The sequence below is a fragment of the Stenella coeruleoalba genome (assembly GCF_951394435.1).
Source record: "Stenella coeruleoalba genome assembly, chromosome: X".
Lineage (NCBI taxonomy): Eukaryota > Metazoa > Chordata > Mammalia > Artiodactyla > Delphinidae > Stenella > Stenella coeruleoalba.
In genome coordinates this window covers 118,179,234-118,198,824 of record NC_137152.1, presented here as the reverse complement: position 1 = coordinate 118,198,824, position 19,591 = coordinate 118,179,234, and the positions used below count along the sequence as shown (strand labels likewise).

The following is a 19,591-nucleotide window of genomic DNA, read 5'->3' as shown; positions in this document are numbered from 1 at the left end:
GCCTTAGGAAAGTCATCAACGTACAAGGGCTTAAGCAGATTTATCCCCAGTCAGAATGTGGACAGACTCACACCTGCCCTGTGAACTCTATGTGTTATTATCAGGTTTTTACTCTATGTCTCTTGCAACACAATTTGACGCACTGTGAATTGGAAACCATGTAGTGAGAAACTGTTATAATGGGGTTCTAATGAGTATTAGAGATTAGCAGCTATTAAGTCTAGGAACAGATAAAGTTACTGAGTAAAATGCTTAGTTTGTACCTGAAGTATATCCAGGACCGCGTCTGCCGTGCCCCCTATTTCTGTAAGGTCTACTACCTCGACCCATTCCTTGACCATCATCAGTCACATAGCCTTTTTCCTTATCTGTACGATTTGGTGGTGGTCTAGAACTAGCTCCAATCTGTCGCAACTGCTCATCAATTTGTAATCTCTCCAAACGCAACTGGTCTACTTCCTATTTAAAATATACAAGATAACAGTAAAAATAGTTTGACATTTTACTTAAAAATACCTTTCTCCTTTTCATCAGATAAAAAGTATACTGGAAATATTTCAATTTCAGTTCTAAATTTATAGTAAACACTGTTACACAGAATTATCAGGAAATTGAATGGTCTCCTTAAAAATAAATTTACTATAGATAACATATTATTGATGTCCAGAATTAGAGATATAACAAAAATACTAAGCATTAAAATTATACTGATAGAATTTAAAGTTATTTAATTTGGCACTATTATCCGATAGATCTGCTAAGGCACAAATATGCTAGTTTTTGGACCTCTTGATAATAGGATATTGAATAAAACAACTCTAAAACGTATGAATACAGATAAATGACATTTAAGGTTTAACCAGCTAACCTTAAAAATCACACATTGTAAATAATCTTAATTGAAATAGATTTGCCACTTAATATCTTAATTAACAAAACATTGAGTCTGGGCCATCTTCTGCTTTCAAAGAACATATACTATGGCAGGTCTTTGGACGTGACTATACAATTAAGAAACAATTATCTTCGATGAACTGAAAATGTTTATATTCCTTATATAGGGGAACTATTTAATAGTTGACAAAAACAAGTTGGATATCTTATATCATGCCTTGAAAACCTCTTAAAGACTACAACTCTGCTAGAACAAGTATGACGAACAGTATAGTCAGTTGATCAAAATATACACCTGGGGTCCATTAACAGACCCTCACACACAATGCTTCCAATATGTTGGGTTCTGTCAAATCCAGATGAAGTCTCAATTCTAACCCTTCTTCCAATCTACCCATAAGCATCTATTTACTAGCCATAGGGAACTGGATCCACAACTAGAGTAGCACTGGGTGTCTCAGTCAAGCAGACGCCGTCATAGGGACCGTCCACATGAACAGTCACTGGGGAAGCCTCTGTAAAGCTAGGTTCCTAAAATCTTGGTTATGGCAGCCTCAGGAAAAGGGCAGGTAAGAATCTAGATGAGCTTCATCTGTGCTCTGAACCAGAATTTGTTTTACAGAGGACTTGAACAAAGAAGAGACTGCAGCTGAGTGAGTGGCTTACTCCAAAAGTACAGTTAGAGCTCATGGAATGGGTGTATCTTGCAAAACAGAATGGTAGTCCAGGTTATCCCACTGGGGCAAAGCAGTCACCTTTTGGTGAGAGATGCCAAGCCCACTCGAGGGAAGATCTGGTGATGGAAAGAATGGCAACAACAGGACAGCTGCTGATAACCAAAAAAGATACTCAATTGTGAAGAATAAATCAAAAGATCTAAGGAAGAACATTAGTCAAAAGAACAAGGGACTGATACAATGCAACCCTAACTCTCCAGGTCTTCAAAATTATTTAAGCTAAGAATATGAAGAAAAACACATACAACAGATTACACATAAAACACACTTTAAAACAAAAGTGAATAAGCAAATCAATGGGGTATCCTATCCATGCAAACCTTGCTGGATGAAACCTCCCCACTTGCAATTATTAACTGACCACCATAAGAATGATAAGAAGTGCCTAGCTATTGTATTTTCCTTCCTTGTTTACATATAACTATAAATTATTTAATTTTATTTCTTTAAGAAATCAGCAAAAAAATTCTTATTAAGATAGCATCATAAATAAAATAGAAACTTGGATTGCTTTAAAAATACTATTTAGTACCAGTTACAATGTATTTTTGATACATATGGATACAAAGAAGAAATTATAAAAGTGACATGGGTGAAATTCTATTCTATCGAATTACAGAACATTTGGCCAAAAGAAATTTTAAAAAGCACCTAGTCTAGGGAGGTGATTTGCCTATAGACACAGAGCTAGTTCATGGAAGAAGAGAGACCCCAAGCAAATCACTGGATTGCCAATCCAGTGCTCTTTCTGCTATGCCTTGCAGCCTCCTCGTTCCTGCTTTCCAGTTTGTAAGCTAGAGGAGGCATAACTGTACAAATACTAACTAAAATGTGCATTTATAAAACAACACAAATTGTTTCTATTTTGTAATAACAGAGTATAGAGAAAATTACGAAGGATAAACATTTAAACAGAGGACTTCATGAAACCCTGGGATTTCCTTGATAAATGACATAAAAGGGACAACAAAGGCAAGTGTTACAGACACGAAATTTGTCCTGGAAAAAACTCACAAGGGCTAGAAAGGATCAATGGGATGAAATGTATTTTTGACAGGATTGTCTAAAGTGAGTATAAGGGTTTAACAGAAGAATAATGGGAAATAGGGGAGTTTCTTGAGAACTGGGATACTGGTCCTTAAATTTATAATGATGGAAAACTGACGTGTTTTCAGAAGGAATATAATAAGCTAAACGAAATGAACATTTTTTTCTATTATCTTTTACAGGTCTTTGATTATCATGTCCAGGCTAGTATGAAACTTAATTGCTTTAAGACTTACTATGGAGTTTTTATATTTTAGTGCAAAAGGTTTCAACGTTAAAGTTCTTCCTGTCCTCACCTTTAAATAGTTCAGGTGATAATCCAGAAGAACAGTGGCATTAGCGATGCTGTCTTTTGTTCCCACAAAAACAAATGGTACCATACCCTGAAAAAGAGATGGCAACAATAATCCTATAAAATTAATGGTGAATTAATCTGAAAAATGCAAATAATGACTAAATCCCTAGCACAGGGTCTGACAAACAGTAAGTACATGAAAGTTTGTTGAAAATATAAACCAATACCTAAAAACAAAAGTAGTTGGTATATTTTACCCACCTACTGTGTATAAGGACAGATCAGTATAGCAACCCTTAAATCCATCAGGTTACTATGATATAAACACTACTAATAAATGTTGGTAAACTCATAAATTATGTAACTCAAAATTATATAAGCTTTAACATGAGAAGCATAAACAAAACGAATACTTTAAAATACTCTAAATCATTTACTACAGATTTTATCTAGATCAAATTCTTTAAAAAATAATTCAAAATTAGATACCAGGGTACAAAAGTAGAAACTAAATCAACTTTGCTAGCCGAGTCAACAGAGTACAAACAAAACACAAACAAGAAGAATAAGAAATTAAAATGCACTTAGTAATTATTCTGTGGGGGGAAAAAAAACTAGGCACATCCATGAGCATAAAATTTAGCATTTCAATATACTTCCATAATGCGCTCTGAACATAGTAAAGGACTGAATCATCAGGAAAGTTTGATCTCTCTATGGTACTACTTTAATATAAGGATAGATTTTAAAAAAGGAGTAGACTAAAAATGTATACTTCTAGCCCATCAGTACAAATGAGAAAAAAACTGTTTCTTGTCACAGTTATAGGGAAGCCTAGGCCAGTTGTGCAAACTAATAGCTGGCAATTATGACATTCAAAGTTAAGAATAATTCAATATTCAGCTACTGATGAAATTCACATGGTTACTGATATTCACAAGTGACTAAAGAAAAGCACACAGGAGCTTTGATGTAGATACATTAGAATTCTCTAGGTGAAGTTTCTAGGTGTGAGAAGCCAAGAAGCTTACAAGTATCACCCTTTTAAAAAGAGCATTCAGGGCTTCCCTGGTGGCCCGGTGGTTGAGAGTCCGCCTGCCGATGCAGGGGACGCGGGTTCGTGCCCCGGTCCGGGAGGGTCCCGCATGCCACGGAGCGGCTGGGCCCGTGAGCCGTGGCTGCTGCGCCTGAGCTTCCAGAGCCTGTGTTCCGCGACGGGAGAGGTCGCGGCGGTGAGAGGCCCACGTACCGCATTTAAAAAAAAAAAAAAAAAAAAAGAGCATTCATTTGATAGGTGTGGGTACCGCTGGGCTGCTTTTGTTTGCTTGCGCTCAGTACACAGAGTCTTACATGCATGTGGGGTTGAAATAGGTTTTTTCTTTTTCCTTCCACATGAACATGGCTGTTGATAGGGTACAAAACTAAACAATTAGGAAATACTGCTTGCAGACTGACATCCATCTGGTAAGCAAGGCACTGCTTCCTAGTAACAACAACCACCTAATGAATCAGGTGCCATTGAAAACCCATGAGCTTCACATGGATTTTTTTTTTGATTGAATAATATATGAACTATGGAAACAATCAGGCCTATGACTCAGATCTTTTTTTCTCAAAAACATTTCTGACGGTTGAGTTTTTTCCCCAGCTTTGTTACAAAGCAGTTAACCATATTATTTTCCAAAATGCCCTATGATGAAATGCTACGCCCTTCCCCCTGGATCACATATGACCAAAATAAGCTTGAAAATCCTATGTCACAGATTTAGTTGATCAACTGTGGAGCAAATAATGAAAAAAAATTCTCTTTCAACATTTCCAAACTGTTGATGTGCCCAAGTGCCACTCTAATTTAAGCACATTACTAGTGGACCAGAATGGTTAAATTACGACAAAGAAAGGCAAGAGCAGACACCAGGAAAAAGTGATTTCCTGTTCTGGGATGAGAACTGGCCTGCCCAGCAGAGAGGAATATCCAATCTACTTGCGGTTATATTTCTTTTTACAAAATGGCATTTTTGCTTTTAATCTCTTGTGAGTCATAATATTCTCCCCATAAACAGTTCTCACAGGCCAGGTTGAGGGCGGGTGTCTGCCCTCAAGGAACTAACAATGTGACGAGATAACTAGTAAATATCTATGTAGTAAGCGCTACGATAGGGGCGAACACATCGGAGCATGAAAGGGGGAAAGGCTCTTGAGCCCGTCAGGGGGAGGGGACCTATGGAAAGTATACAAGGAAAGCTGCACAAGGAGTACGGTCAAAGCAAGGTGGCAGGTTGGAGGAAAAAGAGTGCGCCAGGCAGAGGAAACATGTGCATACGTCTAGAAGCAACAGAGAGCAGAGTAGTGTTTCAAGAACTCTAGGTACTTCAGGTATGGCTCAAGCCTCTCTCAAGTACAAGGGAGAGGAGTGGTAAGAGATGATATTGGTCAGGGGACTGTGAAAGAAAGGCCCTTATTATAAGCAACAGGAAGGAATATGAGCTTTTTCCCAGGGCAATGGGTCCACGAACCCACAGACACTCCTCCACATCCCCCAACTCTGACGATCATTTGTAGTCTTTCTTAACCAGGGGAATAAACATTAAAATATAAAATTAAAATGTATTTTTCAAGGAATGTTTTCCTACCTGCCAAGCCTTGAGTTCAGGTTTCTGGGATTCCCCTGCTACAATTGATGAAACCACTAACACCTAAAGCAGTATAAGGAATGCAAGTGATGTCATTAACTATAACAAACGATACACAGAAGCCTGAACGCAGGACTTTCACTGCAGGACTTCTAAATCTATTTCTAAACAATTAGGTTAGTTCAAATATTGAAAGTCAGTTTTAAAAATATGGTTTTAAGTAGTAACTTATGCATCTAACAGAGGGTACATTTTGAGCTACTACAACCTGTAAAATTTCAAGAGCTACAGCATGAAAAAATAAAAGTCCACCCTCAAAAGAAAAATGTGACCACTGAATGCAACCCTGTATTTTATGTTTACAGCATAAGATTTGTCACTGTGAATAAACTGAAGAGTAGTTATCACTTTGGTTTGTAATATCTCATAAGCTGGCAATCAGATTTGAAACAAATATAGCATGAGTAGCCTTATGAGCCTAACCACAGAAAATACCCAAAACACCAACTGTAACATTTGGGCTGAAGAAATGACTTTTAGTATAATTCAAAGTGACCATTATTTCTTACCCTCTGGACTTTTGTGCTGTTAGGCTGAGAAAAATGAGTGCTGTTTTCCTTTACATCTATATGCTTTTTTTCTTCTGAAGGAGTAGGTCCAACCCTTGAGTTACTGGAAGGTAGGGAATTTGGTGGCATAATTTCCTTGGTGAAAAACACAAAACACAAAAGAGAAAAAAAAAGGACCAATTTCTAAGACTTTATTTAGCTCCATTATTGTACCAATGATCATATTTTTAAGAACAGAAGCTATTATAAACAGTCTTGGTAAACAAACTTACAGAATGCAAACATTATGCAGTAAAAGCGCACAAAGATTCAACTTCAGCTAAAAGAACCTTGACAAAAGACTATGAAATATATGAAAATTATGGCAATTTGAAAGGATTTTATTTTAAACAGTACCATTGTACAGAAGAGCACGCCCTTACCCCCCCACCCCAAATACTTTAAAAAATGTAAAGCACAGAAAATAAGCAGACACACAAAGTAAAAAAGCCAAAGGATGAAAGCCAGAAGACCTAACTAGTGTCCCAATTTTGTCTCTGTCAGGAACATTAAGTAATATATGAAGAGTGCTTCAGACTTTTTTTTTACATTTGTGGTTACTCATGTTGAAGATCAAGAAATAAGGCTTAAAGGGGTTAAAATTACTAATCCACAATCACAGCATTAGAGAATAAACAGAGGCCGTTATCTACAACTGCAATTAACTGGAATGCCTGATAGACTTTTTACATTCACATTATGTGCATATTGGAGGCCTCTAAGTTACTATCTCAAATAAGACAATAAAAGACTTTTACTTTTATTAGAGAAACCAGAAACATACGCACTAGAAACATACCTCTTCTTGTGGAACATTTTTCTCATTTTCAGCTTCAATTCTCACCCTCACAACTCCTGACTTGTCCACAATCTCCTGAATCAGTTTTCCATTTTTTCCTATTACTTTGCCTAAGGTAAGAAATGAATAATTCATGTTTGGTTTTAAAAACACATACCTCAAACCAGTAAGCACACCCCACCATAAACGATCACATTTTATATATACGTATAAAATTTCATATAATTTCAGTTCTTTCTTTCTTTCTTCCTCCGTATCTGTCTGTCTGTCTATCTATCTCAAAACCAAAACAGAGACTCTTTTCAAAAAGACAGAGTCAAACTGGCTTTCCATTTTATGAGGTCATCATTGTTCAAACTCCTCTGGTCAGGTATTAGAGTTGATTAATACTTGTGAACTGATAATACTTGTGAACTGATACGGGCAATTTTGAATTTTTAAGGCAGTTCAAAGATAGGCTCTTATTTGGCATAAAAGGGCATATTTTAAATGTTCAGGTATAGTGGCGTGTATCATTCTTTCTGCAAAGTTCTATAAAAGGAATTAAGGAAAAGGACAGATAGTAGAAAATACATTGGCTTCGTTCTTTGACAATTTCAATTCTATCTGTACCTGATTGAAATCTGCTTCTTTGCCCATGGCAAAGATTTTTAGAATTTTATATGGCATATTTATAAAAGGTACTCTAAGTTTAAAAGTGGCTTAAGCAGCTATAAGTACATCTAAAAGTACACATTCTTCAGGCCAATGTGTTAGTGGACTACTACTCTTGTGCATTACTCACAAATTATATTAGTATGTTAGAAGGTAAAGGGATTAGTCAGAGTAAAAGATTAAGAAATCACACTTTTAACTTAAAACCACAATGGAAAAGCTTAAAACCAATTCAAGATTAAGTTTTATCAGTATCATCTGTTAAAACTCCAAAGACTTCAAATACCAGTAATGAATGGGCACTCGATTCTCTCTCATTTTATAAAATTTAATCATATACTTAACTGGGAAATGACTGCTTTCACAGCCATCATCATGCATTAGTGTAAAGCAAGACATTACAAATATTAAGAACAAGGGATTCTAGAAATCTACATGTGAATTACATCTGATTCCAAGGGCTCTCCCAAGGTTCTTAAAGCACCCAGCACTGGCCACGCCCATCATGTGCTTGCCCCACCATTTCACCTGAGGTAGGGATGGGGAAAAAACTGGAATCGAAAATTTGCTGAGCCGATCCTAAATAAGAATGCAGGGAAAGCCCTGTCAAAGCACAACCTTGTGGTTCTTCTAATCAGCATAGCCTTGGCACTCTTGCTTTGCGTGCCAGCCTCACTCACCCCCATAACCTCTTCTGACTGGTCATAACCTGCATGACTGGTCAGTGGTCAGGGAAAAGAACTGACACCACTAAATCAGGACTCCTGATTTAGGTCTTTCTGTCAATTATTTCAGCTCTTCTTCCCTTCAAATGAAAAGGGGTGGAGGAAGGAGAGAGTCTTCCCATGGTTTTTTTCTTTATGTCTATAACACTTATTAGACCAATTCACTGTCAAAGTGGGTGAAAAACAAGCAAATTTTTAGAAAAGAAAGATAAATCAGTGTACGTACCAAAGAGAGTTTGTGGGAAATAAGAGAGATCATAAGTCATATTGTGGGACTTGAAAACTCATACAATACTTATTAGACATCTCCCTATAGATCTGCCTTGCCAAATTTTATACAAAAACGCTTTCTGAAAACTCCCAACATTCCCAGTGCTGGAAGAGACAGCCTCTAAAACAGAACTGTCTTATTTTTCTAGGTAGGAACAAAATGAAAATCAGGCTTTCTGGTGAAAGGTCACTGCTGGGATCCTCTTCTGTTTAGGTAAGACCACAGGTAGAATCTACTTTTAATAGCAAATAATCCAATTCTACGTTACATAGTTATTTCCAATTCCCAACTGACAGCTTACTATAATTCTGCTCTACCGAACTGGAATTGTTTTGAATAGGGGAAGGAAAGAGAACTACATTTACAGAGTCCCCTACTATATCCAGAGCTTATGTAATTATATCTTTAACTATCTATCTATATCTTCCTATTTAATTATCACAATCCTATACGGTAGACACTATGATCACATTTGTTTTAGAGGTGAGGAAAGTAGACTCAAGGAGGCTAAGTCAGTTGCCCAAGGCCAAATAGCGACCAAAAAGTGAAGTAGAGCTGAAATCTGGATCCAGCGCCTACACCCAAGACCTTTCCCTATCATCAAGCCATCTCCAAAATGAACTTTCGTGAATCTGACACATAAGTTTTTATTCAGTAATTTTTGAAAAAACTGTCTAATGGTTATATTTTCTAAGAATTTCTGAATTTAAAATAACTTTTCTAACTATAAAATGTAGGCAATTGCTTGACAAACTGCAAATAAGAGGAAAATAAATATCATTCACAACCCCACTTATCCTGAGGTAACCAGGATGGTGCTAATCACACATTTCCCACACACACAACTGGTGTGCAAGTTACCTCAGTAACATTACATAGTCATGCTCTTCGGTTGTCTGTAGTATATAGTTGAGAAAATAATTCTGCATTATTTCACTAGTATTTTATACTTCATCTTCAAACTAATTGTCTTTGGGAGAAAAATACTATTCCAAGTGTTTTTTAATGGCATAGGAAGATGTTTATAATTCTATGCTGATAAAAAGAGCAGGCTAAGTAGAACTGAAAGTAGGTGAAAAAAATGCATAGAAAGTCCTTATCTTCTCCTTTAAACATTCCAAAGGGCATGCATTACTTTTTATAATCAGTCATGATATCAAGTTAAAAATTTTTTTAAATGTATAGGCAGTGTGTCCCAATTTTATTTATAAATTTAAAACATATGTAGTATTCTTGATAAAACTGCACTTTGTTGATATGTTCTACTAAAGATAAAGAGTTCCCATGTGTTTGCTGGTACTCGTGATTGGTGATGATCATGAAACAAGTCAAAATGAAGAATTACAGTTGACGTTGCAGAAAGCCCTAGAGACATTCGGAATTACTTCTAGCTTTGGAACTTATTAGATTTAAGTAACCTATATTCAGATCTTCAACTCTGAGATAATGAAGAGTGCTATCATTTTATAGCCCCATTAGAGAGATCAAATACCAGTCTATTCCAAATTATAAAAAGCCCCCAAATGTCATTAATTTTGAAAAAAACATATTTAAGATATAAATACATATAGTGAAGAGGCTGTGCAAAATTTATCCTTCCAGGAACCGGTAGGTTTGAACTAGCAAAGCAGTATCTTTTGCACACCTTCTGAAAATGTAATCTTTGACTGTATTTACCAAATATTTTTTGTACACTGTAGCAACAGACTATTTCAAAGACTAAGCTTCAGCTAAGTGACTCCCCAAGTGAGTGAAAATGGAATTCTATCGGTATAAATAAACTGTTTACCTAACTTTTGCTTTTGTAGTGTGTGTCAAAAGCAATTGACGACTCACCTACTAAGTTCCTTGGAACTTGTATGACATCTTCAGCAAATTCCAGAAAGCTTCGAGCCTTTTTCACTGCATCCTGATCCTAATACAAATGGGGAAAAGATTTAAATCAACAAAAGATGAGCCAGCTAAAATACTATTTTTTATTTTAGAAAAACACTATTTAGTAAAATATTTACCTCCCCATAAATATGAAATGTGCAGGTATCTTCATCTAGATCGATAGCTGTGACCCCAGGTACCTTTCTAGCTTGCTGAATATTAGCACCATGAGTACCAATAGCTAGACCCATCAGATCTTCTCGTACGATAAACTGTTCGTGAAACCTTGAGGCAAGTTGCCTTGAACTCTGAAGAGAAACACACATCTGATTAGTATGCTTTATCAACTATTAAGACAACTGTATTTAGGTCAGCCATGTAAATTATCTTGACCCTGTATATCAGGGACCTATAAATCAGTTTCACTTGGAAACTAACAGGTTTAAGAAAATATTTCGCACAGCGTAAGTACTTTTTAGGTCACTAAAGGTCTATGCCATTTGATATATTTTTGTTAACAGGAAAGGGCTTGTTGACAATTTTCCAAGGTAACTTTTGCAAACCTATTTGCAAGGCTGCCTTAGTTAACCAATGACATCAATGTAATACTTAAGAAGCAGATCAAATGTTCCCAAATAAAAACCAGCTCACTGGGTCTGACAGACTCAATATTAATTAAGTAAAAAAAAAATTTAAATACCATCTTTACAGAAAATTGTACTCATTTCATTTTTTTAATTCATTTTCATTGGAGTATGGTTGCTTTACAATGTTGTGTTTCATTTCATTTTATTAAAGGATATTGGTGTGTGTGTGTGCATATATTTTTTTTTCTAGAAACAGTGCCATTTACATAACTTATCACTAGATACTGTGGGCCTAGATAGTCCTCTGATGAAGTGATGACATTAGAAAGACACCCTCCCACCCCCATCCCCAACCTGAGTAAAGGAATCATAAAAATTTTGGTATAGTAATTAAATTGAATGATCACAGAGTATCAAAGATTTACAGCTTATCTTACATATGTGCCTGCAACCTAAAATGAGATCAGAGTCTGTAAGACCTTGTGATCTGGATCCACAAGTAAGATGAATTCTTCCAAATATTCAGTGATGACTGAACTAGGTTATACTGACACCTCAAACTTGTGGATAATCACTCTCTTTAGATAGTATTATCAAAATTTAATGTTTAGTTCTAGCATGCCATTAATGAAAACCAAACATATTAGTGGCTCATGTTGAAAAATGGAAATTTCGTATCTGAATATGTGGATCTCTTTAATATTAGTAGTGAGAAAAGATAGGCATGCACGCTAGTTTCTCATTATTCAACATACCTGATAATTTGAATGAATGAGTGTAACTACTATAAACAATTTAAAAAGTATAAAATCCTTTTTTGTAGATTAGAGCAACAAAATGTATCAAATATTCCTAGGACTTTTCAAGAGGTCATGTTTTTTGAGTCCTGGTTCATTCACCTGGTTCATTCTTTTCAATTGATAATTCACTGATAAATGATAAGCCAAAGGTATGATAACAGACCATTTAAGAAGAATTAGATGTTTAAGAAGAGGTAAATGAGTATATTTCCACAATACTCACAATGAAAGTAAGGAGGCTGTTCTGGCCTAAAAGCTATGAGAGAATCACTAAAGAAACCACAAACTTGTGAACACAGGGACATCAAGAAAGAATGAGAGTAAAAAACCAATTAAATAGACCTCCATATGGCCGTAAGGAAAACAAAGTAGCAAAAGGAGATATGAATGTCTCCTCTCCTGCTGAGAGTTCAGCGATCACATAGTAAGTTGGAAGGTGGCACGTTTCACAGAGTTTTACAAGAATACAGCCTTTAGTAGTAGTCACCTTCTCTCTTAAAATGCAGTTTGGAACTCCTTTTTTTCTTTACTATTTCAACTGCATGGTGTTTTCCCTCTAACGAAATGAATAATGATGAGGAACTCTGGAATCTGACAATAATATACTTCAGTTGGCACATTAAACTAAGATCCATTTAGTTTCTATGGTAATGGATGGAAGTACTAAATAGTTATCAATGAAAATAAATGTATGGTGATGGAAATTATTGGAGGATTAATAAAAGTAGATAAAATGCACCTTAAGAGACGAAATAGTAAGTTAGGGAAATAGCCTCTGGCAGGAATCTGAAGACAGGAGTTTTAAAGAGTGACAACCAATTAGAATGAAGAAGTTCTATACCCTTTTAAACAGAGATAAACATACATAATGAAAGGAATATGATTAGATATTTAAATACTCTCTAGTACTTTAATGATAACATGTTATATGGAAGAAGCATTGCTTCATTTTATTAGCAGCTTTGATGAACTTCTAGTAAAAAGTGAGTTGGCCAGAAGTTCCTTAGCATACATAAACTGCTGCTGAATTCTGAAACCTCAGGCATAAAAATTTTAGTACGATTATGCACTGTACAATTTAATTTTTCAAAATATAGAATATAAGGAATTGCTAAGAAACAATAAATAAAGGACAAGCTGCCCATATTCAAGTTTTGTAAACACACAGTTATTTCTAGATAATCTTACAACCATCCCTAGGGAAAGCCACATACCTCTAGCTGCTTACTGGCTTCCTCATTTCTCAGTATCAGAGACAGCTTAGTGCGCAGACTCCGAAAGTGCATGTCAATCAGCATGTGTGCACGCTTTGAGGTGACTTCATTGATAGACTAAAGGATATAAATCGACATCATTATTATCAAAGCAAATGCCCTAAATGAAATACACCAAAAATAGACAACTCAAACACACTCACCAAAATGACAAGCTGATAGTTTTCTGCATCATAAGTTACAGAAAAGGCACCAACTGCCTTTTTAAAGTCCTTATGTGCCGATTCTTTGGCACACCTAGAAATAAAAACAATATCCACTGTGAAGTTCAGATGACTGATTACCAACTACTGGTACAAATATATACAGAGACATTTGCACTTAGTAGAACTGTAGATTCATCTTAAACTTGATTTATGCAAAATATGCTGTATCCATTTAACAGTTTAGTTCCTTTGCTGTACATTTCTGATATACTCAGGCCAATCAAGCATATGAGATTACAGAGAAAGGAAAAAACCAGTTATGTTCTTAGGGGATTACTGGTGGTCTTAGATGACCAGAGGTGACATCTTTAGGGGAACTACTCTCCCCTGCAGGCTTCCTGATTTCAGTTACATATGGTAGGTCACTAATTTTCTTGAGTCAACTGTTGAACACTTTTGGGGATAGCTACAGGATACTCAATTTTGTTTTGCTGTTTCTTTTCTAAAGAAAAAGTACTGACCAACTTAAGGGAGAGAAGGAAATGTGTAAGAATCAGAAGGCACAAACATACATATGCAATCTCTATAATCAAGAAGCAGGATTTCTGTGTATTGTGAAATACAGGTTACTGTTTATCTAAGGTGTGACATGTCCAAATCAAACTTAATATACGCCCTTGATGAAATCTTTAAAAAGGAATTTCTTCTCTAAAAGGTCTTTAAGCATTACTTCAGATCAAGGATTATAAGAGAGATGACCTTTCGAAGCTTCTTTAAGCTCTACTTGTTACATATTTATCTGAAAATACTAGCTAAAAGGGAAAAAACCTGGACAAATCTCCATTGCCTAGAAATTGATCTGTGACTTAGGACAGAATATCTGTATTAACCAGTTTCAAAATCTTAAAATTCTATGAACAATGTGTATTTTAGAAAACAAATGTACATTAGCCATGTATGTAACCAAGTAAGTTTAAACAAGTGGAATGTTGGCTTGATTATATAACTGGAAAAAGCTAAATATGTTTTTTTCACTACTTTTGCAAACCATTTTTTGCCAAAGTTCACTGAATTTAAAAATTGATTTCTATTATTTGAAAACTTATATTCTTTTAAATTAATTGCATAGCACCTCTAAGTTCTCAGCCTTTTCTTGCATACCAACTTACATTTGTCGTAAGTCTTCTGGCACGTCCAGTTTGATTTTATGGAAAGTATCTTTTGTGGCAGGTTTGTTGGGATTAACTGATCGTAAACGTTCAATTGTGACAATTTCATTGTATGTAGCATCACATGCTGCATATTCTATCACATAAAACTGTGAGAAATAAATGAAAGTCATTCCTGGTCACAGCGTTTAAAGTAAGAACAAGAAGCTATACCTATTCAGTTGTTTTTCAATTCTCTAGAGGAAAAAAAACTATTTGATCAACTAACAAACACACGAAATATACTGAACATGTAAACATTTAAATAAAATGCTCAAGTTAGATATTACTTTCAAATAGAAATCCAGACTGAAATGTAGTATACCTGGCTTTAGAAAAGGGAAATCGCGTAAGAAAAAAAATTTAAATAGGCATTTTCCTACCTCACCCTTTATCATCCTCACTTTAGCTAACCACCAACAGCAAGGCTCTTTTTCATTTGCTCTGGAATAAACCTACACAAAAATTACAACATAGAATATTTCATGATTAACATCATTCAGAAATCTATAAATTATCAGACATCAAGGAAAATTTCTTAAAATGACCTTAGGTGTCTTTCAAGCCCATAAGCTGTAGACTTTAAGCCAGACTGCACCCCTACTTCTGGACATAGACACACACTCAGAAACTACCTGATTACCTGGGAGAGTCCTGTAAAAAGTGCTTTCCTATTTCTCTATGCTGCCTCAGTAATAATCAGTAATCTGAATATGAATGCTCAAGAAAAGATGACCATTCATAAACCTGGGCATACTTTCCTTGGGTACTTTGAGAGCTAAGAAAATGTATCTAAAAAATGTAAAGATAGATTTGTTTTTGTTTTACTCTAATAAGCAAATAACAAATTGGAAGTTACTGACCCTGGCCTACTTCCTGGCTGCATGGTCACTGAATGGGTAAGGCCGCTGACTACTCAGCTCACTAAGGATACCACCTGGCATTCACGTATCCTGGGAACTAAACGGACAGATCCTTGGTCACTCTCTGGTCTCCTGTCCCCTCTCCACTAAAATGGACAACTCCACGCTGGCAATCCTCTGGATACCACGTTCCTGCTCTCACACACTGTGGATCAGTTCTTCTAAACTGATCTCTCTGGCGACCACTTCACAGTTCACTTATGATGTGCAGCACGGAACCTTTTGTGAAGACACTAGCAAATCAAGGTTAATAGGAAAAGAGACACATGGAGAGAGAGAAAGAAATACTCAGAAGCAGAAAGACAACACAGGGAGGACGAGGAGGATGGGGAGGAGAGGACAGGAGAGAAGACCGGCAACTCAAGGCTCTGACTCTCGTCTCCCTTTTACTACTGAAGTTAATAGTTACACAACACAGAGATGAAATACAACTGAACTCAACCTCCTTTCCCTCTTGCCCCCAACACTTCCTCTCACCTCTGCTCTAGCCAGAGAAATAACCTCAGTTATTTGTTAATTGTTATGTAACACAATGAGGTCATCCTGGCAACTGTGGTTCATTGGTTCCCATCTGTTGTGTGACTAGGTTGGGAAAAAAGTCCCCTCTATTCATCACTATTATGAGCATTCGTGGTACAGACAGACCAAAAGACCTAAGTTAATGGTTATACAATACAGTGACTCAGTACAACTTGATTTAACCTACATTTCTCTCTTGTGACCATCAATTCCTTTCAGCTCTGCGCTAGCTAGAGCAACAACCTCAGTTAGTGAGGTCACTGTAGCAACAGCATCTCACTGGTTACCACCTGTCATGTGACTCAGTTGAGAGGGAAAAAAAGAAAAAACAGTCCCCTTTATCCATCCAAACACTATTATGAGGCCTTCTGATATAGACAAACCAAAAGTCCTGGTCCTTGACTTCAGGAAGCTCGTAGTCTCCTGGGGAAAGTGAACAGCTAAAGGTCCTCAAGTACAGACACTGTTTGTGCTCCCTACTGGGATCCGTCACAAAACCAAGCCCAGTTCCTTTCACCTAGTAAGTACTGAGTACATTTTTGGTAAATAAATAGCACTTTATTCTATTTCCACTATAAAGCTGTAGAGAAAAGAACACAGGCCTGGACATCCAGAGACCTTCTCTGAGCACTCTCTAAAATAGCACTCCTGCCCCTACATCACCTTTCATCCTCTTTTTCTCTTCCTAGGACTTACAACTGCCATAATATTAGCTATCCTCACTAGAATGTGACCTTGTCAAGGCTGGGGCCTCTTCTGTTTCACTGACCATCTGTACCTAGCACAGGAAATAAGAATTCAAGGACCTAGTACACCTTACCTGACCTGTACAAATGGATTCTTAGCTGCTTCCATCATACCACAAATGCTCATGAAATTCAACTGTTAACAAGGCATTGTGGAGAAGAGAAGAAGCTTAAAATGGAGTACATGAACAGGGAGGAAGAAAAGGATACTATATAGACCAACTACAACATAAAGCAGACTCCAAGTGCCTTAAGTGTCACAACAATCTTCAGCGGCTAGAGAAATCACAAATATAATGTTTTTGTCAATGTGCTACATCTCCATAGCACTTTTTGGTCAGACATCAATGGCACATAAGCAGTTGGTTCATAGCATCTCCTGTGAAAAGATGTTTTACCTGTATGTGTATATACTAAAACTCGCAGATGAGTTCTTACAAATATCCCAGGAGGATTTTCTGCTACTTAAAGCAAGCCTAGGATGCTGCTCTATCGTTAAGGAATGATTTTTTCCTAACCCATTTTACTTAGAACGGGGACACAGTTGTAAACTAACAATATATTATTCAAACAAAAGATTCAGAGAATGAGGGAAGGGGGAAAAGAAATACTAGTGGGCAAAGGAAATCAGTGGTGACTTTCAAAGCTGCACCCTGAGTGCTGCTCGGGCAGCCACACTTAAGCATCCATAATGTATTATTTCCAATCATTATTAAGATGGAGCAGTCAAAAGCACACATACATCAGAGCTATAATTCTCAATGCAGATTGAAAAGTGTTAAAGACAAGGGATACAAAAGGCACAGGCAAATTAAATGCTCCCCCTTCTTCAGTGCTTAATAACTTGATGGCAGGGGAAACTTACCTCAACTTCATCGCTTTCATTTATATCTTTATTATAACCTACAGGTGGTGGGAATCTCACATCATGGAATGGAATCTGCCTCTCTGGCTGCCAGCTGCAAATAAGCAAATGCAATTATTTAACATGTTTTTTGGTTTAATGGAAACAATGACCATGCTGCCATCAACTTTTGGTTAAGTGTGACCCTTTGGTTTTCTAGTTTAAAGAAGCAAATGCTTTAAAACTGTCAGTGTTCTGCTGAGTGGGGCATAAGGGCAATCTAGACACATTTCAACAAACTCTGCATGCAGCACAGCAGCCTTGTAGTTCTAGTTGGAATATTTCTCTAAACACAATAGATCAACATTACAATTTTCCAAACAAGTCTTTCTTCCAATAATTTCAACCTCTAAGAGTTCTAAACTTAGGGCCACAACAGCAATTTCCTTTGATGCTTAAATACGTTAGTATCAGTAAGTGTTAGTAACGTCATCACCATACTTCCACTTGCAAAGGAATTGTAACCACATTCCGATGACCACAGAAACTGGTCCTAAGTGCCCTCTAATTCCCAAGCAAAATGGGGCAGTCAGCACATTAGCAATTCACAACTCACTTTTCCCCCTTTAAATTTTAGATCCCGCGAGGTGGTCAGTTCTTGCCATGGATAGCTGGCTGCTGATCAGTATGGCGCACCAGCAATGCACTGGCCTGGTGGGGTCTCCTAAACCACAGAAACCCGATGGAGACAGCCTACAGGAGTTCAGTAAGTTGCCTATGTTTTTTAATTTAAAGTTATGTGGAACAATTTTGAAAAACACCAAATTATTCTTTTATATCTACAATGATATAGAGTATTAAAAGATAAACTTTGCAGAAACACTGGAGGATTCAACTGCTAGAGCAGTCATTTCTGGGTTTTCTGCTAAAGGGCTCTCTAAGTAAAATCCTATTGAGAAAAGTGCTTTTTTTTTTTTTTTTAAGAAGAGCTATTATATAAGATAGCACAGTAGGTAAGTCAGAATTTGTGGAAATATGATTAGGGCCTATATTACACTGAACCCCTTTTCTGTATTATTATACACCCTTGAAAACTCTGAAACTTAAAAAAAATTGTCTTTAGGGAATTCCCTGGTGGTCCAGTGGTTAGGACTCGGTGCTCTCACTGCCAGGGCCCCGAGTTCAATCCCTGGTCAGGGAACTAAGATCCCACAAGCTGTGCAACGTGGCCAAACAAACAAAAAAAAGTCTTTACTTCAGAAAAACTTTTTAATATACTTACTGAATTCAATGACTTAACATGTTAAAGATTCACTGCTAAATTTGATTTGTAAAGCATATAATAATAAAGTTTCTTCATTCCAAAGAATTATTTTGTCTTAAGTATAGAGATAAAAATCAAATTTTTTATTCAAAAAATATGAAATATGGAAGGCAAAAAGAAAGCATCTAAAATAATGTGGTATTATAGGAGTTTCTTTATGATTGAAAGGAAAGAAAGGGTAAATATAGTCTGAAGTTTTACAAAACATCAGGTTTGTTTTTTGTTTGTTTTAAAAAACCCAGAAAAACAAAAAGGAAACGCAAGGAAAGTACTACTTTGGTAGGGACCTATCAAATCCTGGTGACATGCTCAAACCCAGTGTTGAATCTCATACATACTACACAAACACAAGGAAAAAGTTGATCTATTTCAAATTCCCAGGATGACAGCTAGAAGAGAAACTTGTACACAGCTACGGTACGGCAGACAATTAGGAGGTCCATAGAAAGAATAATTTTAAGTTTACAGTAGAAATCTGGTTGAAAACAAATGAGAACTGATCTATCACTGTATAAACAAATACAGATACATTCTTGAATGCACAGAGGAAATAAGTGTTTGCTTAATACCTTAGATTAAGGACTATAGGAGAAACTAAAAGAGTAGCAAATAAAGATAACTCTCCCTTTATGGGAAACAGTGTTTACCTAGTGATGGAAACAAGCAGATAAGAGTATAAGTA

The 19,591-nt window shown here is 36.4% G+C and overlaps 1 protein-coding gene across 16 annotated transcripts in view; it reads right to left on the bottom strand.

Moving 5' to 3' along the window:
* The window catches only part of FMR1 (fragile X messenger ribonucleoprotein 1), a 35,637-nt gene that overhangs the window by 5,630 nt on the left and 10,416 nt on the right, over window positions 1-19,591 (bottom strand). For 8 of the 16 annotated variants that reach the window (XM_079910876.1, XM_079910879.1, XM_079910883.1 and 5 more), the window contains exons 3-14: window positions 17,607-17,700; window positions 14,937-15,008; window positions 14,515-14,663; window positions 13,343-13,436; window positions 13,140-13,256; window positions 10,676-10,846; window positions 10,500-10,578; window positions 7,014-7,123; window positions 6,176-6,310; window positions 5,607-5,669; window positions 2,975-3,061; window positions 264-459 (exon numbers count right to left, since the gene is read on the bottom strand). In XM_079910876.1, coding sequence (XP_079767002.1) covers window positions 264-459; window positions 2,975-3,061; window positions 5,607-5,669; window positions 6,176-6,310; window positions 7,014-7,123; window positions 10,500-10,578; window positions 10,676-10,846; window positions 13,140-13,256; window positions 13,343-13,436; window positions 14,515-14,663; window positions 14,937-15,008; window positions 17,607-17,700 — 1,367 coding nt within the window. The remainder of the gene's footprint in view (window positions 1-263; window positions 460-2,974; window positions 3,062-5,606; window positions 5,670-6,175; window positions 6,311-7,013; window positions 7,124-10,499; window positions 10,579-10,675; window positions 10,847-13,139; window positions 13,257-13,342; window positions 13,437-14,514; window positions 14,664-14,936; window positions 15,009-17,606; window positions 17,701-19,591) is intronic. The other 8 variants (XM_079910881.1, XM_079910869.1, XM_079910872.1 and 5 more) reach the window with 3 other exon arrangements.